Source organism: Podarcis gaigeae (genome assembly GCF_964106915.1).
Source record: "Podarcis gaigeae genome assembly, chromosome: 1".
Taxonomy (NCBI): Eukaryota; Metazoa; Chordata; class Lepidosauria; order Squamata; family Lacertidae; genus Podarcis; species Podarcis gaigeae.
The window spans coordinates 45,070,999-45,098,454 of NC_139678.1; the positions used below are offsets into that span (position 1 = coordinate 45,070,999).

General features: G+C 41.2%; 1 protein-coding gene across 5 annotated transcripts in view; it reads right to left on the reverse strand.

Moving 5' to 3' along the window:
• Window positions 1–106: 106 nt before the first annotated feature.
• ZNF106 (zinc finger protein 106) overlaps window positions 107–27,456 on the reverse strand; it is a 42,371-nt gene continuing 15,021 nt past the window's right edge. For 4 of the 5 annotated variants that reach the window (XM_083746179.1, XM_083746181.1, XM_083746180.1 and 1 more), the window contains exons 5-22: window positions 23,166–25,292; window positions 21,613–22,234; window positions 20,687–20,756; window positions 19,411–19,565; window positions 19,254–19,314; window positions 17,894–18,253; window positions 16,454–17,222; window positions 15,771–15,826; window positions 14,900–15,045; window positions 13,367–13,501; window positions 12,878–12,994; window positions 10,878–11,069; window positions 9,155–9,217; window positions 8,179–8,298; window positions 7,347–7,418; window positions 6,094–6,165; window positions 4,972–5,118; window positions 107–4,522 (exon numbers count right to left, since the gene is read on the reverse strand). In XM_083746179.1, coding sequence (XP_083602305.1) covers window positions 4,466–4,522; window positions 4,972–5,118; window positions 6,094–6,165; window positions 7,347–7,418; window positions 8,179–8,298; window positions 9,155–9,217; window positions 10,878–11,069; window positions 12,878–12,994; window positions 13,367–13,501; window positions 14,900–15,045; window positions 15,771–15,826; window positions 16,454–17,222; window positions 17,894–18,253; window positions 19,254–19,314; window positions 19,411–19,565; window positions 20,687–20,756; window positions 21,613–22,234; window positions 23,166–25,292 — 5,341 coding nt within the window. In that variant the 3' untranslated portion in view covers window positions 107–4,465. Of the gene's footprint in view, window positions 4,523–4,971; window positions 5,119–6,093; window positions 6,166–7,346; window positions 7,419–8,178; window positions 8,299–9,154; window positions 9,218–10,877; window positions 11,070–12,877; window positions 12,995–13,366; window positions 13,502–14,899; window positions 15,116–15,770; window positions 15,827–16,453; window positions 17,223–17,893; window positions 18,254–19,253; window positions 19,315–19,410; window positions 19,566–20,686; window positions 20,757–21,612; window positions 22,235–23,165; window positions 25,293–27,456 lie in introns of all 5 variants that reach the window. The other variant, XR_014566074.1, reaches the window with a different exon arrangement.

The following is a 27,456-nucleotide window of genomic DNA, read 5'->3' on the forward strand; positions in this document are numbered from 1 at the left end:
ATCCCACGTCAAAGAACCACTTTTCTGCTCTTTCTACCCACACAAATCATACCAGCAAGCCAGCTAAAACACTTTTACAAGTATCAGAAGAATAAAGGCCACACCATATTTCTCTTGGTACAAAGTAATTTTTATTGTCTGTTTTGTTTTTTACTTCACAGCTTTGTAGTAAAAAAAAGGAAAGGAAAGACCAAGTCACTTTGTGCAGGTGAGCCACACAGGTCATCCAACTGAAACAAAAGGAGTTGCGAAAGCTGCCAATACATTTGCTGTAGTGTGTATTACCGATGCAGTTTCTCAACTAGTATTACTCATGGTCACACCAATCTGTTCTCGCTTCACAAGGTATATTATGTAATTTGAGACATCCTAGTTGTGTTAAGATCATAGCACTGCACATGAAGGAAAATGAGAAGTTCGTACTTTTGTCATACAATGCTATGTGAAAGCCATCCTGCTAGGACCCTAAAGATCTAGGAAGGGCAAGTTAGCTAGCGGTTGCATTGCTTTCATACTGATTTTTAACTAACTGCCACTCAAGGTGTAAGAGCTCTACAATTATGAATCTAGAACTTGCATTTTTAAAGACAACCATAAAGCTTGAACATAGGCTTATAGTCTACTTGACATTTAGGATAAAATCCAGAGCCATTAAGATGGGAGTTTAACTACTCAATTCAGGTGGGATGTGGACTGTCACTTTTGTGTTTTGATTTAACATTACAGAGGTCTATTCCTTCAAGCCCAAGTATTTGTCTCAAGGGGCAAACAGAAGCTGGGGTAGCCAATGACATTCAGTTGCATTTAACGGCACAAAAGATGCAAACAGCTGAATAGCTGTGCTGATTCCCTGAAAGGTGATATGCAAACCATTCCCCTGCAGCATAGCTGCAGCACACACCAAACACACACTTGCATCCAATCAACAAGATAAATGGCATTAAAAAAAAAAAATCTACTGTGTTGGAAACTGCACTGGCAATGCAGTCCAAATTCACTTCAGATGCAGCAACACAACAGCTTACTCAAACAGTAACACATACATGAACACACTTTCCACACAATTCAAGAACACTCCACAACTCCCCCCTAGCCATTTCATTTCTATCTATTTCCTTTCCAAGACTAGTTCCCTGCCCCCCACAAAAAAATGCACAATGTTTCTCTTTCAAAATTTTCAAGATCATTTCAACTTACATGTGGAACGGTGCCAGAAACCCAGAACCAAAAATGTGACGGAATACATCATCTTGATGAACCCATCTCACAATTGCTACAATTAACAAATTACTACTATCCTTTCTGTCTCCATGCTTTTGGCAGAATCTGAAGGAAAAACCTCAAGAGAACAGAACCTCAAACCAAAAAACTAAAATATTCCTGAACTAAAAAGGAAAAAAAATACAATCTGAATAAAGAAACTCTGCAGTTCTGGGGAAAAATTACTGCAGTGAACTGAAGAAATTGGAACCTTCTATCATTTTATAATAAATTATGAAGATGTGACATGGTTTAGAACAGTTCATCTCAAATAAAGGCAAACATATGAAACCAACTTTTGTTAAGACATGACTCAACCTTATTGCTAAACCAATTTGAAAATTATCTAAGGCAGTATTCCCTAACATGGTGCTTTCCACTTGTTCTAGACTACAATCATCCCTGATCATTGGCCATCTGGCTGGGGGCTGATGTTGCCGTTCAACACATCTGGAGGGCACCATGTTGGAGAAGGCTGATCTAAGCATCCCAAAATAGATTAAAGGAAAATCTGTCTTCACATTCACCTTAAAAACACACACATACCTCTTATCTACTAAAACAACCGAGAACGTAAGTAAATAGTGCAAGTTGTGCATCACTTGCAACAATTTAGTAAAACACACACACACACACACACACCCTTAAGAATACATTTTTGCCAAAAAAGTTACCACCCTCTTCCAGTAAAAAGAAGAACCTTTGAGGACAATGCAAAATTAAAATCCATTCACTAATCCTCAAGACAAACACTGCACTCCACTTAATTTTCTTACACTCTCCGTGGCTCTGCAATTTCATTCCAATCACATTCAACTAAGGAAGATATAAAAACAATCCTTTTTTAAAACACACACACACACACACACACACACACACACACGCTTACGTGCTCCCAGCTATGGACTGAATGCGCTAACAATTTGCTCACTTTATGATTTATTTCTGATGGTCTCATTGTGAGAAAAGCTCTCAAAAATGGCAAGAGAAGACAACACGCCTTAGAAACCTCCTGCAAACAGACTGCAGGTGGTTACCACCACTCATTGGAAAGTTTTCTCCTCTCCAACAACAGAGCCCTAGCAGCAAGCTGGTTTGAAGACAGTCTGGACATGTGTGAAAGGCAGAAGGAGAACACGGTATCTTGAGACAGACATGGTGATTTCAAAGGAAGAACTTGTTTCACTTCTCTGCTAGCGCAATTTCTTAAGATTATGGAAGCCAGATTTGTAGGTATTGGGGTGGGGATGATATTCCCTTGATGGTCTTTTTCACTCATCAAAAAGCTAAGGCTTAAAATGCAGTAAAAATACTGGAGAGTGTTCCAAAAGTCCTTAATATTTCCAAGTTCTTTGGCAAGCTGGTGAGGTGAAACGCAATCTCTAGCTGTAGGCCTGTTCTATATCTTATACCAGGCATCTCCAACCTGCGGCCCTCCAGATGTTTCGGCCTACAAGTCCCATGATCCCTAGCTAACAGGACCATTGGTCAGGGATGATTGGAACTGTAGTCCAAGACATCTGGAGGGCTGAAGGTTGGGAATGCCTGTCTTACACCAAGCTGCTGAGAACACTTTCCCTATGGGAGCATTACCTTTCACTTTTAAAATGCTGATTTCAAACATGCATTGCTCTTTTAATATGTATGCATAATCTGAAGGAAGAAAACTGAAACAGGTCAAGACCTACACAGCCAGACAGCTCTAGAATTCCAGTTTTCCTCTGAAACGATCCAGAAAAAGACTGAAGCCGATGAGAACAAAAACACAGGCTGAGACTTAAGGAACAAAACTCTTTATGAACCAAACTGGGAACTGCTGCCTCAAAAAACCCTGAACACCACTGCGCATATGCACATTTCTTTCCAACACACATGCACACCTTTCATTTCTTTGCATTGTGACTACTGTTTTAAAATTGCATTGGTTTCTCAGGTTGCTACTTCCGTCATTATGCACTAGACGGTGGCAAAACACACACACACACACTACTCTCAGCTTCTGCTTGGGCTCCTTGGACTTCACAATTTTGCATTTTACACCCCACAGCATTTTCTGTTGCATGGTAACTTTCAATCATGTAGTCATCAGAAACAAAACCAGATTATAGTAGGAGAAGATGGCCATCTCAAAGCTGCATTGAAAATATAGGATGCTGAACAGAAAGAAATGGACACTCCAAAAATTCAGCAATTTAAAAACACCACAAGGTCATCCATTTACAAAACAAGCTCTTAAGAATCAGGGGCATAATCCCATTAATGTGGTAAGAAAGCACTGGATATAAACATACAGATAACGAATGTTTAAAAGCTGAAATCATTATCTGCAGTCGTCTTTTTGCATCAACGTGCTTATCAATATAAAAATAACAAAAAAGTTCCATTAAATCGGTGATACCCCCTAAGTTATAAGAGTACACCCAATGAAATCAATGGACTGAAGTTACTTGATTTCAGCAGGTCTATTCAGAGTAAGAGTAACATTAACTATCACCCAATGTGTTTAGAAAACAGCTGTTTTGCTGTTTAAGCAATGCAGTATGTTGCACCTCATCACAAACCTCTTTGTAACAGATACAGAGAGGTACAAGGAGTGTGGCAACTCACTGCGCAGATGTGGCATTTGGAATTTAAGATAACCCACTGAAGATCAACCCAAAATAAAAAAGGAATCCATTTCTTCTAATATTACCCATTAATATCTTTCATCAAAAGATGTTATAACGAAAGGAAATAGAGAGCTGAATGCTTTGTTGGTATTTCTAGTCTGAGTTGTTGTTTCTTTATTTAAATTGTTTAAAGCCAGAAGTGTAAAATGCCTGGGCAATCCTGCATGCAACATAAAAATAGATGGCTCAACAGTGTTTTTTAGGCACCAACGTGAGTACTAATAAAGGCTTAGATGTGCACAATGTACTTCTTTGATAGGATAACAGGAATTTTTTTGTTTGTTTCTGCTAACAAATTAAAACAATTTGTTTGGTCTGAGTCTGTTCATCATTCCCTTCTCTACAGAGTTGCAAGCAAAATGCTGTCTCTGTAGCAAAAAAAGAAAGAAAAGAAAACGGCCCACGTCCTTTTTGCAGTCCAAATATAAACTGAAGGTGGAAAAAGGAGAGGGCAAGAGGTGGACAAGGCATGGAATACTTCCAGTATATAAAAGGTACTTCCCAATGTGGGAGGCAAAAAAAAAAAAAAAACACCTTCATGAGTCAACCTTGCTATCTTCTTCTGCATGTTTTTCAATATGTCCCACAGCATCCTAGAGAGAGAGAAATAGATTTCACCAGATTTCTACCAACCTGTACAAACAATACTTCTACACCCATGTAAAGATTTAAGCACTTTTTTTTTGTTCACTTTTGTTTTAAGGCAGCACTGCACACAGTAGGAAGTGGGGCACCTTAGCGTAAATCAAGACCTCATCTTCCTTTTCCGTCCATATTTAAAACTGTGTTATTTGCATCTAGACTTAAATCAGGCCCAACCTTGCTTTTCGTGTAGGCCCCTGTCCTTTCTCCATATATCAGGGGCCATCAACAAGGTGTCCCTACAACTTCCATCAGCCCCAACCAGCACGACCAAAGTATTTTTGCTAAAACATTAATATGCTATTTGTTCCTCTATCATAACAAAACAGCAAGTATCCACTGCACCTCAATTGTTCCCTCTCAAACTGATTGTTTAATCCAGCTTCTTCTGCTACGTTACCTGCTTGGAACATTTCCGAGAAGTGAAGAAGGCATCACAATTCTTCCAGCGACATTTCAGCGTTTGAAAATTTGGATTTGTATGGTCATTTAACAAATGCTGTTTCAGGTGGTCCACAACTCCAAATATCAGCGAACACCCATGCCACTGGCGAGAGAGGTTTTAAGACAGACATTAGAGAGATGGAATGACAATAGCAGAAAAGCTCCAAAAGACAAGAGCTTTATTAGGTCAACCAAAATGTCACAAAATAGTGTGCCAACTTTTAAGCTCTCTATAATTATTCATTGGGCTTGATGGTATATGAAGTGGGAATCAAAAACTGGCTGGTGATGTAGCCAGAGTCTGGAATGTCAGAGGCAGTAGCAGACATTCATATGAGGCTATGTTACGCTACCTTTTCCTTTTGTGCGATTTGTCCTCTGAATGTCTGCAATCTTGTCACATGACTCTTAGCCTCACTACCAGCAACTTCCCACCTCAAACCCTGCTTTGTTTACCATCTAGCCCAGGCTTCCTCAACCTTGGCCTTCCAGATGTTTTTGGCCTACAACTCCCATGATCCCTAGCTAGCAGGACCAGTGATCAGGGATGCTGGGAATTGTAGTCTCAAAAACATCTGGAGGGCTAAGGTTGAGGAAGCCTGATCTAGCTTGATGAAGAGTTCTCGAAAGCTCGAAAGCTTGTTCATGATCCTGTAACATTGATTGGTCCTACATATGGATTTTGGAACCAACAAATACATTCGGCGTGGTTAATGCTAACGAGATGGAAGAGGGGGTCCCCCCATGTCCCCGGACATGTCAGCTGCTCTTGAGATCTTCGCACGCCGAGTGAAGATGTCTGTAGAGAGATGTGTATTCAACTGAATGCACCTGGAAACTCTCCCTCTTAACCTGATAAGGCAGAGTTCCATCTAGCACAGAAGTTTCTATGTGGCTCAGTTGAACACACTTAAAAACTCTGTTAGCACAGACTTTTGTGCTAATCTCTCAAGAGCATCTGGAAAACCCAAGGGAGGGGTTTCCATGTGTGCCCCTGCCCCATCTAACCCTTTGACTGGATATGGCTCATGATGTAAGCCATTCTAAACGGTCTAAAGGGAACAAGAAAATCCTTTACCCAACAACGATAATTCTGCATCAAGTTGAGCCGCACAGCTTGGATAGTACCATCGTAGCAGCCAGTGTAGATCTGAAAAAGAGAAATTGATTTAAATGGTAACAAAATTAAAGCATACAAGGAAAACCAACATGCTAAATGTAACAATCAATGCTGATAAATTTATAATGTCATCCTGAGCTGAACATTCCTGATTTGATCTGCAGGAGTTTACAAACTGGATTTCTGGATTCGTCATTCTTTCAAAGAATCCATACACATGATAAAAAAGGGCCAATATTAAATCACTTTCAGTTTTAATAGTTATGAAAAAGTAACAGCTGTTTTACAGTATAGTCACATTACATGTGCATTTAACTTGTGCAAATTCAATTGTATGGGCTCAGCTCCAGCTTGTAGTTTTCTGTGCTTGTAGTTTTCTGTGTAGAAAGACTGATTTTCTCCTTCTCTGGGGTGTTGCAGCAGCAACCCAGTTTCCTCAGGTGAAACAACCAATGGGGAAGGGGTGGGCTGGGCTGAGGCAAAGTCAGAGGGGAGGCAGACAGAGAAAGAGATGCAGGCAGAAGAAAAAGGCTAGAACGGAACTGCAGCTTTTGCCTGTGACTCTTTGTCTGTCTTCCTCTGCTCAAAAATCCAGAGTGTGCTGCTGCAAGTCAAACAAAAGTTTGGATTTGATATCCCACTTTATCACTACCCGAAGGAGTCTCAAAGCAGCTAACATTCTCCTTTCATTTTCTCCCCCACAACAAACACACTATGAGGTGAGTGGGGCTGAGAGACTTCAGAGAAGTGTGACTAGCCCAAGGTCGCCCAGCAGCTGTATGTGGAGGAGCGGGGACACGAACCCGGTTCCCCAGATTACGAATCTACCACTCTTAACCACTACACCACACAGGCTACATAGTCAAACAATCTGCCCTGGAATAAAGCAAGGCAGCTTTGTATGCTCCCAAAGACAGCTACAGGTGTACGCTTGCATTCTTTCAGGTGGAAGTGTCTCGTGAGGCACTGCTTGGGAAGTCTTCTGACATTTGAGGGCTTTTGGTGGGGGTGGGTGCTAAAAAGCCCTATTGTTTCATAGCAGCACCAGTCCTGTGGACAATGAAGTGCTCCTCCCACCAGAAAGAACCAAGTATGTAGTTAAGTTTACAAAGTACCACCCACAAAGCAAATGAGAAGCAGGAGCCACTCCTGGATAACCGCAACCGCAGATAGAGAATCACTGATTTTATGGAAATTGAGGTATTCATTACCATGCTCTTGTGAATGGTCATGCACATAATCATATCCGAGTGTCCTCCGTAGACTTGCAAACGATCATGGGACTTGGGACAAGAAAAGAGAAAGAAAAATGTTATATTTGAATAAGCTGAGAGTTCAGCATTCATTAAAAAAAAATGCCGCTTATAAGGAGAATTGCATGAACATTATGATAAGGTTCTAGCTCCTGGGGTGTCCCATGCCCCACAACTGCACACCTCACTCTTTCTATAAAATGCTGCTGCCTTCTGGCAAAATGAGGGTGAATGAATTAGATTCCCTTGAGAAAAGACTTTAAACAATGGAAGGCACCTGGGAAACCTCACAAACCTTTTGAGTGCATGACAAACATGTAACACAAACCTAAGAATAAAGATGCATCTAGCGAAGGATTGTGCTGCAATCTCACTTGCAGTGGGCAGGAACAGGCCACACAGCAACTGCACAACTTTTGCAGGACTTCCTAATTGTTAAGCCCAGCTTGGAACTACAAGGATGTTCCAAATTATATCTCACCAAGCCGAAAACTGTCTGGGTTGCATTCCACACAACGCTAAGGAGAGTGTCCCGTCAGGGCCAGTATTTCTGCCTACCCAACAGAATTATCTCCCCTCTCCTCATCCCATGTGCTGTTCTCCTGACTCTCTGGAGCAGATTTGGAGAGGGCAGAGGGGGCAGGAGAGAGGGGAAAGTCCTGTTGTGCTGGATTCCACTAGGAGAGGAAGAGGTTTCAGCAAAAGCAAAGGACACCACTCCCCACCTGCTGCCAGCAGGGATATGTCACCACAAACAATAGAAATGAGAATAAATATATTCTTTTTTTACCTGTAGCTCATAAACACGAACACATTTGTCCAGGCAAGCTGTTAACATCACTTTACCCAGGATGTTCACAACTGTCACTGCATGATTGTGTCCTTTATAAATCCGCACCAGCTCTCCAGTCTGCAACAAGATAATCCACACCAAATAAGTGGATATGCAAGTGGTCAGCATGTAGACTTAATTGCAATACAATTATTTCCAGCGCAATACAAATCATGTCTTTTCAGAAGTAACTCCTAATTAATTCTACAGGCTTGCTCCCAGGTGAGTAAGCTTACAATTGCAGCTTTTTTTTTTTTTTTACAAAAAAACACCTTCCTCAACAGAGCCCAGGGTGATGCACAAAAGAAGACAAACAACAAAATAAATCAACAATTAAAACTCATCAAAAACTTTAAAAAAAACCTACAACAAGTCATTAAAATACAGAAGGGGTTTGCTAAACAATATCGGGGTTATAGCATCTCCCGAGCAGAGGACAAGATATGATTATCAAGCCTTTATTTTACTATCCTATTAAGGTGGGTTCTCATATAACTTTGTACAAAATACACAGCACACACGCTGCTGGTTGTAAAAAACTGTGCTTCCCTATAGAACAATGTCTTAAACCCTCTGGGGGAACCTTGGCTATTTGTACACCCTTTTCAACTGACATACTTTGCATGTGTCTTGTACTCCAGTACAAAATTTAGCATGAGAAGATACACTTAAGCTGCAATCCTCTGGAAATAAGTCTCAACGTGACTTTACTTTTAAGTACACATGGTTAGGATTGCACTATAAGACAGCTACATATCCCTTTAGGAAATCTGCAGAAGTGGTTAAGAATTTGGTTTCATTAAAGTAGCATTACAACATTTTTGTATCTGCAAAGTAAATCATTTCATCAAAAGCGAGGAAGTCTGAAATGCTTCCTGCTCCAAGATTCAAATGGAGTAGCATTTGCTCAATTTTAACCATATAAGCAACTTACATGTATATTGTGGGCATGGACAGACTGGTCACTGGAACCACTGAAGACCAGATCATTAACAACCTTTGAAGAGACAACCAGACAGACAGATTATCCACAACATTTCATCAACAGATAATGGCTTTCTTTCACAATTAAGGGCTACTGTGACAATCCAAGTCAATATGTCAGATTGAAAAATACATTAGAAAGGCTGACAGAGGACCAGTTGGGGGTGAGCTGAATTGGGTTCAAATCCCAAATCAGCCAAGGATTCAGTGGGGAGCCTTTTGAAAAATTACTGCATTTCCGTTTCAGCTCCTTATCAGGGTTATCTATCTATCTATCTATCTATCTATCTTTATTATTTAACCTTGTGGGTTTTTTTGTTATGTTTTGCTTTTTACTTTACAAAGTTGTTATTGTATTTCACCAGATCTTAACCTATTACAGTATTTGTAAGAATGGATTCCAAATATCACTGAATTTGTCCATGGCAAGTCTGCATTTATTTGAAAGTTGTTCATATGTCACAAGTTTGTAGAAGTCTTCAATCCAATAGTAGAAGGGAGCCACATTTTTATTTTTCCAATTCATCAGTATCAGTCTTTTTGCTGCGGTAAGGGCACAAAGAGTCTACTTGTATTGCCCTTTTGTAAGGTTCCATGTGCTGGGTATATAATTCAGGAGGATTTATATACTCTGTATATTGCTCTGTAAATGTAAGGTTGTTCTGTACAGTTCTGTTGATAATTTCAGTTAACATCTGCCAAAAATCTTTCATTATAGGATTCATTATAGGATAATGAAAAAACATGTTTTAGAGAAGCATTATCCCTATTGCAACTCCAACAGTTAAGATACCTTAGATAGCTCTTTTTTAAACAAACGTAATGGGGTCCAGTATATTCTAAATATTACTCTTTGTTGCATCATTATTTATAACTAAAAGCAATTATCAACAACTTTCAAAGGCTGCCACAAAAAGGGAGAGCATAATATTCACTCTGACACTCAGAGATGGTCATGATCATCACCACTTTATAAAGCACAATCAAACAACAGAAGACCAGCAAGGTAAATGGTGCAAGTCAAGGCTGAAGGAAACTGTGGCATTTTCACATAGCAGGCAAAGAGGAAGGACTGTATTTTTGCAATGCTGTACCAGACAGCTACACAGCATGGCAACAGACTATGATGGCCAAATGGCCTACCCCAAGGCTTTGTGCCTGAGCAAAAGGGTGGATGGTGATGTTGTCAATGGACACTGAGCTTATACAAGGTGAGGAAGGCTTAGAAGGAAAAGTGAGGGGTATTGGGGGATGGCAAACTTGCATCTATGCAGAAATATTGGATAGTCCGTTGTGGATTATGGAGTACAGAGGTAGAACTAGGGTTCAGCACCTTACCAGTGGTACCAAAAACCATGGAATTTGATGAAATCACCCAAGGACAATGGAGAGATACACAGAGAGAGAGAGGTGTGGAGGCATGAAAAGAGATTCCTGAGAGATCCCAACTGAGATGGAGCAGGCTGAGCAAAGCAAGAGCTCTCTGGAAATGTTGAATGAGTGATGGCAATCACGAGAGGCCCATATCTCAGTGGTAAATCACATGCTATATTCCTAATTATAAACATCTGGAAAGGAGGGAAGTTCTTTTACAAGCTTTGAACTGCTGTCAAGAAGCAGAGAACTTGCAAGAGAAGTCTGCCCACACAGAGCGTTCCTTTCAAGTTACTTGCCTTCATACAGAGCACCGTTTTGCTATGACCTTCAAGGGTTCGAAGCAACAAACCATTCCGGGCATCTCGCACACTGATTGTACAATCGTAGGATCCCACAATCAGCAACCTCCGTGCTCCTTCCTGAGCTGTGGCAAGACAACTGATTGCCCTAGGAGCATGGCACTCAAAGTTATCAAGCGGTTTGTTATTCTGGAAAAGAAAGCACACACCACACACACACACAGTAGGAACATAGTCAATGTTTCTTTACTTATCCAACTACATACTAAGTCAGAACTATCCAGAGAACACCCTGGAAATGCCACACCTCCTCAAATTTCCTTTATTAAAAAAAATAGATTAAGGAAACAGGTTTTGCTCTGAAGTCTCTGATGCCTTATTTGCTTTGAATTCTCTGTATGCTTTTATGAGGTGGATTTAGCTAAGAAACAGAATTTTCTTAGCTGTCAGTCCTACCCACTGACCTTGGAGTATGTCCCACAGAACTTAATGGGACTGAATTCTAGGTACAGGACTGCACTGTCAGAGAAGCTATGGACTCTTTCCACAGCTTGTTTTGCATGTATGCTTGGTTTCTGCTTTACTTTTGCAGCCACAGAAGTCAAGTTGCAACAAGTTGCACTCAAAACCCTAGTTGCCCTATTCAGCTTACCACGAGTACTGTTTCATAATTATGTTGCTAAGGCTGCTTATATAATTATTTTAAAATGTTTCAGAATAAAATGCTTCTCTGTAAAATGACTTTCAGAAATCAGTTTCAGAAATATGGTGCAAGGAAAATATATGAAGCCAGTGAAATTTACACACAGGCCAGGTCTTAAGGACTGGTTTTCTTAGAAGCCAAACAATGCCATGGTTTAGTGCTAAATGAACGAGCTCAGCCACTTCCTGGGCTTGTAACACCTCCACCCATCCCTGGCCAAGGAGAAGGAGTTCAGAAGTTTTTGCATTCCCTTAGCCATCTTTCCCCTATGTTATCTAAACCAGGGATAATAGTTTAACACCAATATGAAATTAGCCATAGTTAGTGCATATGAACAATACCCAGTTCAGATTAAATGACAAACTGAAGGTAAGCATATGGAAAAGCAAAAGGTTTTGGAAGTTCTCCAAAAGTCCACAGGAGGAGGATGTTCACATGAGCCTGGGAGGCTAGGCTCATTCATGTAGCACTAGACCAGGGATAGCGGACTTGATGCTCTCCAAATGATGTTGGGACTCCAGCTCCCATTAGTGCCAGCTAGCATGGCCAATGGTCAGGGATGGTGGTAGCTGTAGTCCAGGAACCTCCAGAGAGCATCATGATGGCTATACCTGTGCTAGATCATGGTCCAGCATTGTGAACCAGTGTGGTGTAATGGTTAGAGTGTTGGACTATGACCTGGGAGACAAGGGTTCAAATCCATACTCAGCTATGAAGTTCACTGGATGACTTGAGACAGCCAGTTTCTCAGGCTAACCTACTTCACAGGGTTGTTGTGAAGATAAAATGGAGAATAGGGAGAACTATGAGCTGGGAGACAAGGAGGATATAAATGTAAATGTAAATAAATAATAATAATAATAATAATAATAATAATAATAATAATAGCACTGTATCCAAATGCTGCAAATATTACTATTACCAAAATATTACTATAAAATAAAATTTCTAGTTTTGCATATACAAAAGAACATGGTAAATGTTTGTCCTGACGTACGTGTGCATTTGTGCTGAGAGAAAACCACCAAAGCTAATTGCACTCAAGAGCAGGTACACACATTCTGAAATATCTTCCACTTCCGTGTAGTATATTTCAATTACAGTATGAAGTAGAGAATCACAGAAGATACTATCAGCTCCTTCTCCGACTGCAAGATTCTGCTTAGGGAACCCCTGAAATCTCTGCAAAGTCCCCAAATCTAGCACTGCTCATGTGACTGGACAGCAGTGTGAGCAGTGCAAATAACTCAACATCGGCACAGGTTCTAATGGAATATACCCTTCTCGTACCAACCTTTATATTGAAAGTGGCCACGCTGCCATTAGCAAGTCCGGCATAAAGAATTCTCCATCTACTGTGCAGACAGAGTATACGATCGTCCAGTTTAATCTGATCCACAAGTTCCCTAGTCTGGTAGGAGGAAAACTACTGTTAGTATACAACTGATACTTTCACCATCATCTTTCAATAAGTGAACCTAAAGAAGAAACTGAGAAACTAGCTTTGTTTACAAATCATTTTAGTTATGAGAGGCTCTTCCAGTTTGGAAGCAAGGAAACAAGCCTTTGGCTCGTCTGACACAAGGCTACAGGTCCCTCACTCCAAACGGCCCTCTGGGGATCGGTGGATGAAGTAAAAACCTAAAATGTGGGCTTAATTGCACAAAGATTCCCTTTTTATGTGGAATTCTATATAATCTGGTTCACTAAAACATGCAAATTTCAGTCTTCTTTTAAGTTGTCGTCACATCCTAAGATATAATTGGCTTGAGTGAACACTTACCTTGATGTTGTAACAATTTATATTGTGGTCACTGGAGCCCGAATAGAGCACTGCATTTTTTCCTGTTGTCTGAGTCACCAGGATGCAGTTCACCTTTGAGGTGTGCCCTTCAAAGACACCAACACACTTCCTGCTCTGTGAGAGGCAGAGTGTTACAAGGTTTAATTACTCAAATCATCCTCATTATCATCATTTTATTTGTATGCCGCCTTTCCACAGTTGAAACTATGCTCAAGGCGGCTGACAACATGACAAGAATTACATAATTACAAACATAACAGAAGTCATAAACAATAAATAAAACACATCAAAAAGTACACAACCTAATGGAAACCATTTCCACATAAATCATAAGGTCTAAAACTAAAGATACAACAATAATATCAATAACAGCAAGAAGCTCTCTCAACTCCCTGTAAACAATACTCCAGCCCAAGAATCTGTTCAACAGCCTCAGCTTTTGTAGCTGGAGTCAGTCAGCACTCCACTTTCCCAAGCCAGATGGGAAAGGGCCAGCAAGGCAGGGTGCAGGTCTTCCAGGGCTCACAGCCCAGTCTCAATTAAAACAGCACAGATAAAAATTAAGAACAATTTAAAAGAAGAACCCTCTCTGCTGAGCAGCAACCGCAGTGTGAAGCCTGTGAAGCCCCGACCCCAAGCCAGGTGGAAGCAGGCAAGGGGTGGGGTCCTAAGATAGCAAACTGGGGTACCCCCCAACCACTGTGGCTTCCAAACCAATCGCCTATTTCCTGCTTATATGCATTTAGACTCGTGAAAAGAAGCATGTGGCAAGGGCGCACGACACCTGTGCACACAGACCTCCAAGTTGCACTTCCCTGGCTTGTATTCTCAAAAACGCAGATATCTGTAACATGCAGCCATTCAAGCACAAGCCTGTTAATTGCATATCTTATCAGAGGCTGATCCGAGAGATATACATCTCAGACTGCTTTTTAGTCTTGTGCTTTATGAAAGATGAATGTCATTGCTTCAGCCATCTCCCTATCTCCATGTTAAGGAAGTTAACATGGAAAATGGAATTCAGAGTTCAGCTCTTTTGTCAGGCTCAACTTACTGACCTAGTGGACCAACCCCATGAAGCTGCTAATCTGCTGTACAGATCATTGGTCCATCCAGCTCAATACTGTCTGCAATGACTGGCAGCAGCTCTCCAGAATTTCAGACAGGACATTCCCTTCTAAATGTTCTATCACTATGTTACTTATAGGAAGAAGAGTCCATATATTTTGTTGCACCACATTAACAGTTTTGGATCTTAACTCACTGGCAAAAATTCCCTTTCCCAAGGAGGAAGCTAGGTATCACAAAACTGGCTAAAAGGTATTCATTGCTAAAACAGACTTTTGCTCTGCTTTAGTTGTATTTATCCGAGCTGAGCCATGCTCATTTCTCAATAGTTTCAGTGGCTGACTGTTGCTTCAATAGAACTTATGGGGGTGGGGGTGGGAAGCGACTGCAAACTCAGAAGGCAGCGAGACACTCCACAGCCAGCCTCTTATACAGTCTACTTACCACCAAGTTATATGCATGGATGGTTTTGTCTGCTGAGCAGGTGTACAACAAATTCCCAAAAATCTGAATCGCATTCACCGAAGCTGAATGACCCTCAAAGGCCCCTTCCGTAGGTTCTTCCTCTTCGCCTGGCTCTGAGGAGACTTCTGTCAAATGCAATTGTCAAAGCCTTCCGTTAACTAAACATACTGCTCATAACACCTTGGTAAAAGAAAACTGAAAAAGGAAAGAAAGAAAACATCCACTCAAAACTACCAGGTGCTGAACCAATGAACGGTATCTCACTATAGCAAACCAAACCAAACCAAACCAACCAACCAACCAACCAAACAAACAAACAGCAATAGAATAATACTAAACCCCAATAAACCCAACATATTGTAACTGTAAAAAGCTCCTTGACTGAAGGAATAAGAAAGGGAGTCAAGATGTAAGTTAGGGTGGGTGAGGAAATCACAATATGAAATGAGCTACCTCATAAGTATATCTAAACAAGTCTTTGGCTTAAGAACACATTAGGAATAAACTGAGCTCGACTCTTGGCAAGATGGAGGCACTGTGGGTGAACAGTTCCTGTTTCTGAGAAATTGATTAAACAAGCATGTTTTTAGCAGGCACCAAAAAGTATACAGTGGAGGTGCCTGCTTGACTACAGCTCCCATTTTCCACAACCACTGGTCATACTGACTGAAGCGGAGTATTAGTATTTGTTGTTGTGTGTTTTTAAGCAAGCTTTCTGAGTTTGGAGTCATGTTTGGGAACACAGATGATGCTACAGCACTCCATATTGCAAAGAGCTGCTCAATTCTCTCCCACCACCCCACAAAACCCATGTGCTTATTTTTCCATTAGAAAATATATATATATATACCTGATGAGTTTTTTGATCCTCTTATTGAAGATATGGACGTTTGAGTCTCAGCCACACTACAGAAGATAGAGAATGCCACGGCTATTACAGAATGCTAACACAAAAGGACATTAATTTAAAATGCTTGGCTACAAGGCCTTGTAGGGAAAATATGTATAGGGAAAAGGAACATAGCTGATCACCAGGACAATGAAGCAGCAGTCACAAAGCACTCTGTGACACTAAGTTTCCATTCTCCAATAATTATTTTTCAATTATTTAAATGTACTTCAGTATGGAAAATTTCCTGCAATCTCTTTTATGGTATTTAGAAACCACTTCTCTGTCCAAAGGTTCCTGAGGCAAAAAACAAACTTAAAATAGAGAGACTATAACATCACTAAGAGTACATCATAAACAGATTTTTTAAAAACAAAGTAGCTCATGGATACACAAGCAATGTACACACAGAGAGTTGTGTCCAACAAAGTCACAATGTTCGTGCAAGGAATTCTGCTTGCACCATGGAACTTCCCATTGCGTCTTCTCCTCCCCCCCCCCCCCGCCTCTAAAGGGTTGTAGGGCCCTCAGAACAAATTCGGGGGCATGGGGTGAGGGAGAGGAAGTTCTGTTGCATAAGTGTAAGTCCTTCCTTGAACAAATGGGAAGACTTCCCTGGATATAACACCTGTTTTCCAGCTTACCTTCTACCAATGCCATCCTTGTAGTTTGTTCCAATCTCACTGGTAGAGCTCACTTCATCATAGCCAGACCGAGACGCCTCTCTCAGAAGCTGCTCTGAGGAACTCAGCGCATCCCTCTTAGAAGGGCTGTCTGGTTTTTCATCCCCCGATTCTGATGAACTGATGGCAACCACTTCCAGAGGAGATTTGGGGACTTCCACAAATTCCAGAGACGTGTCACTCTCATTCTCGTCTTTCTTCCGCTTTCCTTCCTGAGCAGCCTCTGCATCCTCTTGCTTTGGAGGGGTGGATGTTGTAACTTTGCCTCCTCTGGTCCCCTTTACCACCTTGACTTTCCTTAAAGGCTTCATGTCACTTACATCCTGCTCTGTATCGCTGTTCTCAGGGACATGGGCTGCTCGCAGTGCTTTCTTCTTCTTCAACTTCTTCTTTTTCTTGCTCATTTTGCTCTCCACGGAGACCAGTGCAGAAACCGCCATCTGCTCTGTTGCCTGTCTGGGATCTTCATCCGCAGGCAGTTCAGGGGGGAAGGTTGGGCTCTGAAAGGAGCTGCTGCACTGTTCTACAACTGTGTTGTCTGGTGGGATTTCGTTTCCTTCTGCCTTCTCTGCCAAGAGTGATGGTGAATAGCTGGGGGAAGACCTGGCCCTTCCCTTATCTGGAACAGGTTTCTGCATATCTTGATTAGACTCTTGGAAATCAATAAGTGCAGACAAAGACATGGTAGCAGAGATAACTGGGTACAGCAAAGGTTGTTGGCTCGTATTCCCTGAAGAAGACAAAATAGCCCTTTTCACTTTGACATGGCCAATTGGGCATTCGTGAATCCCAGCCTTAGTCATGTGTGGCTTTAAGTGGTAACTTACAGAGCACCCCAGATGTACAAACTATTAATCAACATGGTTGCCTCCATATAAACACCTTAATAGCTCATGTAATCTAGTGTCAAACACTGGACTGCAGCCAGAAAGACTTTGGGTTCTGTGAGAACTTGCAAGGTCTTGCTCTCTAACCTACACCTGCATCAGGGATGAGGAACCTGCAGCCTCCCAGATGCTGTTGACTATCATCCCTGATCATTGGCCATGTAAGAGTGCCACAGTTCCCCATCCCTGAACCACTCTATAGGAAAGTTCCAAGGATGCAAGAAAGAAGCATACTTTGGAGATGAGAAGCCAATAGGCCTCTTGACAGACCACATGCTCAGAGTTTTGTGCACCACTGGCATGTCTCTGGGCTGACTGGGAAATTCTGGGGCACAAGCATAGATAATAATAAATACTACTATGAGGGGGTATTGGTTTTGTTTGTTACTATGTTAGGTATTTTGTGTTTTTCCATTGCAAACTGCCCTGTGATCCCTGGATGGAGGGCAGTATAGAAATTAAACAAACAAACAATATTAATAGACAGAATTATCACCTGCAGAAGACAACATACCATTCTGAAACAGAGCCTCTCCCTGTGAAGAACATGGAAACCTCTGTTCAGGAATATTCATGCTCTCCTCTCTAGGCTTTGGAGATGCAGGTTCTTGCTTGATTTGAACAGATGAATCCGGGATTGTGATGGCTCCAATGCCACCAGTGGTTTGGAATGTAGGTGGGGTGCTTGCAAGGACAGGAGCTGCCAAAGGAACTGCAGGTATCTGGGCAGAGAGAGGTGAAGCAGATTCCAAAAGAGGAACAAGACCACCTGGATTAGCAATTAGATCCTGTGTTGGCTGAAGTTTGTTGTTTCTTTTTTCATTTGAGCCACTGGGTTGAAGTTGCTGCAACTGTTCGGAAGGTTCATAGGTTTCTAAGGAGACAACATGGATGCATTTCACATTAAAATCTCTGAAGCAAACAAGGCTTATGAGGGACAAGCTCTGCCCTGAATTGCCCTAAATCCAAGTTCACATATAACAGTAATCCAGGTTTCATTTTAACCATGGTCTGCTCAACAAGCCACAAGTAGTCCTATAGATAAACAAAAAAAAACAAAAACCTGTGGCTCGTTTCTTCAAAGCTTGGTTTGTTTTCCCACTGCTCTTGTCTTTGTAACTCAGTGGGCATATAGGATAAGGTGGCCCAATGAACTATGGTTAAGCATGACTGCAGAGTTCAGGCATAATGCCAAACCATAGCTGAAACAAGTCATGGTTTGTAATCCAACAATAAACAATGGCTTCATACAGTGGGCTGTTGACAGAAAAAATAGGGGCTGCTCTCCTAACCTCTTCACCGACTCTCGTGTTAACTGATACTCTATGATCAGTGAGCCGTCTTTTATTCCACTATTTATTTTCCTTGACTGTCAGTACCTCAGAGAATTCAAAGCACTCAGGAACCTTACATACCCGTGTCTTGAGTAAATGCTACAGCAGGGACCTGAGGATCTCCAGAGGTTGTTTGACTACAACTCTCGTCACCCCTGACCATTGATCGCACTGGCTGAGACTGATGGGATGTGTAGTCCAACAACATCTGCAGAGCCACCCCTGCATTACAACATTCACCAAATCCTCTTTTCCTTTGTTTTTACTTTAACTACTATTTGGAGAGACTCGTTATGGCGGAGTTTTAGAGTCTTGAATAATTCAAGGAACCAAACTACAAGAGAAAATACGTTCTTACTATAGACACTTGGGACAGTTTCTGCTGCTATATTCCATGGACCCAGCTGCTCACAAGCCTCTCTGCCTGAACTGCCAAGAGGTGGTCTCAGATTATCATCATGGTTCTGCATGACTACTAGGCACCTGAGTAACTGTAATAAATATGGACTCCCAAAGCAATGCAAGGTCTGCTTCAAGTACCTTGCAAGCCCTGCAGGATCTGAATTCTTTGGCTTCTCAAAGTGCCCATTTCCACCGATATCTAGGAGACAAGAGAGATTCAGTCAGGTCCATCAGAAGACATCCATCCTTCTGAAATCTTCAGTTACAGCTGATGGCCTTCGAAACGTCAAAGTACCTGCTGTTTCAGTACAAGCAGTCGCTGGACTTCAATATAAGCTGCCTGCAGAGCAGCTCGAGCTGGCACAAGGCTCCTATCCACACAGTGCAAGGACTTACTCAATTCTTCTTCCCTCAGAGAAATAGACAACAACTGGTCTACCTGCGAACGCTCTGCAAGAGAAAATAAGTTTCAAGATATGATACAGTCCTACTTTTAGGACATTCAGAAGGTATTTGGCAAATGTCAGCTTTCTGATACGCAGTTCAATAGAGTAAGTTGCCACATTGCTTCCTAGTGAAAGCAGACTGGAAGAGATGAGGTATCAAGCACAGTATTAAATTTGTACTTCTGATTGATGAGCCTGGCATAGTCCACAAGTAATGGTCAGTCTTCCTTTATCAAACCAAGGAAGGCACCACTCATGGGAAACCTATGCAACAGAGTTCCACATATTCCATTAACTTAATTTGCCAGTCTTTTTTTGTGGGGATCCGTTCCTATTTCTAGAATTGGGATATCAATACTCATGCGGCTGTTGTCGCATGCATAATGAGATATTATTATTATTATTATTATTATTATTATTATTATTATTATTATTATTATTATTATTATTATTATCTCCTTTCCTATAATTCCTAATAAAAAGCCTTCAGGCTTTTTAACAAAAGTTATTTTAAACAGTTTTTTCAATTCATTATGTATCATTTCCCAAAAGTTTTTTATTACTTTACATTGCCACCACATATGATAAAACGTACATTCTACTTATTTACATTTCCAGCATTTTTTCCCTCTTGATTTGTACATTTGTGCTAATTTAACTGGTGTTAAATACCACCTATACATCATTTTCATTTAATTTTCTTTTATCAATGTAGAAGCTGTAAATTTCAAATCATTTTTCCAAAAAAAATCCCATTCTGACATTTGGATGTTACCTCCCAGGGAATCAGGCAGGGGGCCTTCTCGGTAGTGGCGCCCGCCCTGTGGAACGCCCTCCCATCAGATGTCAAAGCGATAAATAACTATCTGACATTCAGAAGACATCTTAAGGCAGCCTTGTTCAGGGAAGTTTTTAATGTGTGATATTTTAGTGTATTTTTGGTTTCTATGGAAGCTGCCCAGAGTGGCTGGGGAAACCCAGCCAGATGGGCGGGGTAAAAATAATAAATTATTATTATTATTATTATTATTATTATTATTAATCATTACACATTTGACTGGCCTCCTAAAACATTTAGACTGGAAAAAATAATGCAGTGCCAAATAATTTATCACTGTGACCCACCTTTTTTGCCTTTAATCTTTCTTCTTTTATTCTTTCTTTCTAGACTTGGAATTTCAGGAGAGGATCCCTCCTGCAAATTAAATATATATTTTTGTTAGCTAAACTAGCATATAACCCAATTTTGTAGTTATTCCAAGACACAAATTGTGTACCAAGCCTATTTGAGGCAGAAGTGTTTGAACACACAGGAGACATCATTGGTTGGATTGAACCTATATGTTGGACTTGTCAAAGGGACAAGTTAGACACAATTTAAGTTAGGCCCCGCAGAACCTAAAGCGAAATAAACATACAGTATATTCCTGCATTGCAAGGGGTTGGACTAGATGACCATTGGGTCCCTTTCAACTCCGTAAAATTCCATGATTCTATGCATTTCCATTGAGGTGTCAATTTTGTTTTTGAATAGTAACCGAATTCCTGCACACAGTCCTCTTGATCATACACCCACTTAACAGGTATTAAGTGGACATATTCTAGCTTGGCATAATTGCTCAAGGAAGGTGTTGAAGCCAATGAGGGCTGTGGCCTAGGGAGAGTTCTAGGGGCCAGATGAAGGCCGCATATGGCCCCTCAGTTTCTCATTTCTGCTATGGACCAAAGAAGCTGCCATGACCAATTCTCATTGATGGAATCTAACAAAGTAGTTCTGCGGGTTACGATTTGCATAATGAAACCTCACATGCCATCCCCAAATCTGCTCTGGAGGGTTCAGAAAACCCTAGAAAATATTTAGGGGACATACAAGGAAGAGGAGAAGGAGGGGAAGTTCTGTTGCACAGCCAGAAGTCCTTGGTGCTAGTGGAAATAAGGCATTTGATATAAGAGAGGATGTGTCCGGGTATTCTTACACTCAGGGCCGTTTTCAGATTCTGTCACAAGGTTTTAAATGCACAATGGATTCCATGAATATCTGGACCACTTACTCCGGTCGCTCTTCTTTTTTTGCCAATTCCCTGGCTGTCATTCTGCTCATTGCCCGATGTGTAGCTGCTGTCTGTAGCGGCATCTAGAGTGCTGAATGCTGCAAGGGCCGAAGCCATACAGAACCTTTCCCCGGGACTCTCCAGCATGTCTTGAGTTTCAAGTGCTTGGGCCCTGTAGTCAGGGCTTCTTGGGCTTTGTCCTGCACTAAACGCTGTGAGTCTGTTAACATTAGGGGGAGACTGTAGGCTGAGCCTCCTTCCCCTGGAATCAGTCCTGTCAGACATGTACGGGGAGGAAGGGAGAGAAGAAGACTCTTGTTTCACACCAGCCACAGCAACTGCAAGCATCTGGGAGCCGTATGTTACATCCTCAGTGTTGGCAACCGAGCTCATTTGTTCGTTTTCTTTGCTTGGGCCTTGACTGCTGAAAAAACTATAAACGGAGGTGGTCTTATCTACAGCCACACTGCTTTCGGAGAGACTACGTTTCCTAACAGTCCCAGGGGAGCCTAGGGATATTCCTTCCCAGTGGAAACCTTCAAGGCTGGTCAGGTCACCTTCTTCATCCAACTCAAGTTCCTCTTGTTCGTTCTGGATGAGAGGAACCATCTCAATGCCAAACCTTAAAAAACAATAGTGATCGTGAAACACTCAATAGTGAAAGCTCTACAAAAAATAAAGGCTAACACACAGCTGTTAACAATTAAGTTTCATGTATGGCTAGCTCTGCAATAGCAATGATGCTGTGTTATTACCCAAAGATATTCACAGATATTGTGAATATATACCCAGATATACCCAAAGATATTGAAATTCACAGTTGTCTTACCTTTCTGGCTACTTAGTTCCTGAAGATCCACCAATGAGAACAGCTCTTCAGGAAATCAGAACCCAAAATAACACTAGGAGGATACTGCAAAAGCAATTTACCTCTGGCAAACGTAATTGTGATGGCAAAATTACATTGACTGCCTACATTAAACCAGTGGATCACCTTTCACTGAGAAGGGTGGAAGTGGAAGAGATTTGATTATTGTTCCACCGAAAATTTTAATTTAAAAAATTACATAGTTACAATACAAACTAACTAACATATCTGCAGCAGCTGCAGTTCCTCTTTAAAAGATGGAAATCTACAACAACTGTAGCAAATATGACTCACTGGGCTGAGAATGATGCAGCTGTGCCTTGATCAGCTGGTTTAAAGGCAAAGATTGTATCTGTGAACCAAGATTTGGTGGCAGTTCACTGAAGGCAAGCGGTGAGCTAGGCAGAGAGGAACCTATACTGTGGGAAATCTTGCATATACATGTAAATAAAAATGTGAAAGTGTTTCTTATTCTTACATCCCTTTTCCTAACCACATAATACCCCTTTAAAGCAAACTGTTAAGTCCCTCGTGCATCTTCTCAACCAAGAAACGTACAGGTTTTTTCATTTGGTAAATGCATAGGCCACCCTAGGAGTTTTGCCCCAAAGGGTGGCCTATGCATTTGCTAAATGCATAGACCTTTGATTACAATACAGTTTCAAATCTGATTAAGACTACCAACCTGGGTAAACCTTTGCCAAGTTCTTGCTTCTTCTTTGTCACCTGCTGAATTACCTGCTCCCAGTTTACATTTCTTCGAGACACACTAATAATCTGCCGCAAAGTAGGCTTGAGCCCTGATTCTTTCTCAGCTTCGCTCTTCCGGTGGCCACTGACATTGCGAATGCGCCTTGCACTGTTCAGGTTGGGCTCAGGTAGATGTGAGCCAGTTTTGCTCTTCAAGTTGGTGCGCCACGTTAGGTCTCTTTGGAGAGAAGCTGGAAAGCCAAGTTTACTCAGTTCAGGAAGAAGAGGGCCAGAAGGCTGCCCTCCTGCATCTTTCTGCAGCTCATGATTAGAATGAACTGCATAGCTTTCCTCTTCTGGAGCATCATTTGATTTAGTTGTGCTTCCGTCACCATCCTCTTCCAGGGATGCTTTCAAGTCTGTATCTAGGTCATCTTGAAAGTTGGATAGTGATAGAGAGCCCATTTGGAATTTGGTATATTTGTTATCAGTATTCTTCAACTCTAATAGATAGCCACCTTTTTTAGTTGCCGCATGGTCAGGTTCAGCAAGATCACAAGTTGAGAAAGCATTAGAGTGAGTACTTTTGGTTCCCGTTCCATCTCCAGAGTTCTCATCCTCTAGTCCATCTTTCTGGGGCTCATGCATCTTCAGAGACAATCCTGGATCTTCAGTACTCCATTTGTCATTCCCATCAGTCTGAGTATCTCTACAAGGTATCAAGCAAGAGTTTTGGAAAGACTGGCTATACTCAAGTTCTTCTTTGGCATTTTTTAATGCTTCGTCTAGATTTTCAGTGCTGCTACGCACATGTGTGGTGCCTTTTAAACTGTTATGGCCATTACATTCATTGCTCAGCTGGGATCCAAAGGAGGAGGAATTGTTAGCATCTAAATTTAGTGCATTTAGTTGGCTCTGGCTTTCTCCGGATGATGAGGATAACAAAAGCTGGACATGTTTCAAGAGATTCTTTGGGCTTCTTTTTTGAGAAGATGGCTTTATATCGGGAATAGCCAGAAGTGGGGACTTCAAAGACGGCATCCTGTTACCTTTGCCTTCAGCTTGGTCTGATTTTTTCTCACTGGTTAAGTCTACTGCCTTCTTACTTGGTACAAGTTTGTTGGATGCCATTTTGTAATTGGGGAATGCTGAATAAGTCTCTTCCCATTTTTTCAGTTTGGGGTTATTTGTTTTAGGATCTGTGCATTTTGGAGACAATGGAGAGCATGACAGATGACCGGAATCTGCTTTCTCTGGAGTTGTAGCTACATTCTCATCACACAGTGGCTGCTGTTCTATCATTTTTAGAGAGGGATATGGAGCCCAGCGATTTGTTTTTTCTCGGGAAGGGCTGTTGCTCTTTCCATTGACTTTGGAGGTCTTGCTCTCTGGTTGCTCAGAAACACCAAAGTTTAGTAACCCATCTGAAGGAAGCTGATCACTAGTGAAATCCAAAACACAATCCCTGTTGTCATTTTCATTAGCAAGGCCCATATAAGGCACCCCAGAACTACTGTCTTGCCACTGCCATGCATATCTTTCTCTGTTGTATTTATCCTGCGCACTTTTGCTTTTTAACCAGGAAGCATCCACACTATCTAACTGGGAACTATTGTTTGGAGCCCTGCTTCTTCCTAAATTCCACCCCCTTCCGTTTTGTCGACCAGGCTTCCAGTTTCCACCTGAATTTTTGGCTTGCCAGTAAGAAAATGCATTTTCTCCTTCGGAATTCCACTTGGAACTTCTTCCCCTGCCACCATGGTGCCATCCTGGTATTCCTCCTCTGGCATTCTGATGCCAAGCACCTCCATTATTCCCATAGTTATGATAGCGATTTGGAGACAGTCCAGTATTATTTTGATGCCACCCAGGTCGTCCTCTTTGCTTGCTCAGATGCCTGTTTGCATTCTTAGGATTCCTTGCAGGATGTGTGAATTGGCCTTGTCTGGGATTTAAGAAACCATCACCTTCCCAGTTCCACTCCCTCTGCGATGGTCCACAATGATATCTTGATGATGAATCGTAAGTGTCTCGGTCTTGATAAGTTCTTTCATCTTGTCTTCTTTGTAATCTCCTCTCATTGTTTTCTGTTTCATGGTTCACACGGCACACTTCACCTGCCCTATAAAGATAGAAATATTTTAATCTGGAGGCTAAATAACCTATATTTTCACTCATTTGCAGTAACAGTTAGTTTTCAAAAAAATAATTAGGCCTGATCTAAAATATCTCTGAATAATAGACCTGCATTTTGCCCCTGGTTTGCTGACCAAAGGCAAGCAGAGGCTGGAGATATGTACTGTCGAGTGAGGTAAGCCTGAGATAGCCTTTCAATTAGTCAACCGGCAAAAATGTCATATACAAATCAGTCTCCACTGCTTCATCACATAAATACAGCATAATTATGTTACAGTCAGTCATTAAATGAAACAAGGATTAATTGCACACTGTCAACATGACAACGATGGCAGTCCTATTGGTCACTCCCCCAATCTCAGAGGATAGCTATGGAAGGCAGAAAGGATCTCTGGGAGAAAGGATGTTTCTGTGCTGTTGAAGAATGAAGAAAATATTTCTTCTCTCATTTGGCATTATTCATCAGGGAGAGAGATGCCATATACCATATCAGCTTCACCGTCCATCTACCACATGATAGTGAACTGAAAAGTATATTGGAAGGATATAATGTTTTAAAATATTGTCTAAAAATAAGTTAAGAAAAGTAACCAGTCCTCCCGAAGATGCAAATTCAACATCTGTGCTGTATGTGGACAGCTACCTTGCCTAGCTTCAGTGAAAGATTCTCCAGCTTCAGAAAAAAGATTCAGCTTATATGCATTATATATAACGGGATTTTCTAAGACCACGTATTACAATGCTTGTGATTTGGCAATCTGCTGGCAGGTTGCCCAAAGGGCAGGATTTAAATTTGCCAGCAAAATACATAAAAAGGCTTATCACACATTCCAAGGAAAAATGCTTGCTTTCTCATAGCTAGCGCAATATTCCCAGCAACATTAGACCGAATTCCAGAACTACATTATCCTGTAAAAAAAGCAAGAGGGCTATTTTTCCTTTCTCCCTCTAGGCCACTGGAGACATAAGGATAGGAAAATTTCACACTATGGCATCCATCTTCACAACCCCTGATCACGGGTATGCTTCAGGTTTCAAGTTCCAGATCCCTTTTTAACTCTGACAAGACTCAAATGCTCTAGTAGTTCCATAAATGGACTTCAATTATTATTGAATCAGTAGATCATTGCAACTTACAAGGAGAAAAGAAAGTCACAAGGACTGATAGATTTCCACCCCCACCCCCATCACCTCTGCTCATGCTAGATCAAGAACGTGTGCTTAATACTTTCCTCCTCTGCCAAGTTCAATTCATTAGGAAGTTTCAAACATCCCCTACAAAGAATCCAAACAGAGGAATAGGGAAAAAATTGAACTTCTGCCAGCTAGAGAAATGTTCACTCTGTTGAAAGTTATTAGAAGAAAGCTGATCAATGTGGCTCACTTACAACACAAAGAGTGTATCCTAAAGATAGATTTACTTGGATGCAAAGATCCTGCTGTGTGACTGGAATGGAATGGTTGAAACGGGATGGTGATGGTAGTTCACTGTTTTCTTCTCCACCACCAGCAACCCCCACCCTCAAAGTAAATATGCTTCAGAGTTTTGACCACCCTCCAACACATACTGGGGAAGGCAGCAGGAGGTAGAGGAATTGGTAACCACTATTACACCCCATGGGATCAGAAGTGTCCACAGATCGACCCCCATGGAAGGCAAGAAATGTGCAATAAAGCCAAAGTAGATTCACGTTATTTAAACCACACATAGCAAAATGTATCATGACACAAGCAATGAACACTACACAGCAGATTAAAACACAATTTGAAGTTATGCAGAAAAACCTAGAGTACAGAATTCTAGCCATAAATTGGATAATGGATTTCATTCAAGACCCAAATGCGTTTCTAGACAACAGAGAAGTAAAAATGGTTCCAGGTTCAGCTGATAGACAGAACAGTAAGGAACAAACCTATAAATAGCCTCATTTCACAGCTCTATGGTCCCTATAATAGTTTTCACAATTAAATAATTTCTAATAAATACGAGCATGCATATTTAACTATGAAACATAATGCATTCCCATTACACTAGATGCAATTTAATTTTATATGGTCTAATAAAGTAGGCTACAAATGATATAGGCTCAGTTAGCAAAAGGTTTTCCAGTTCTGCAGTACGCAGCATGAGCAAAAACTTACAACAGATA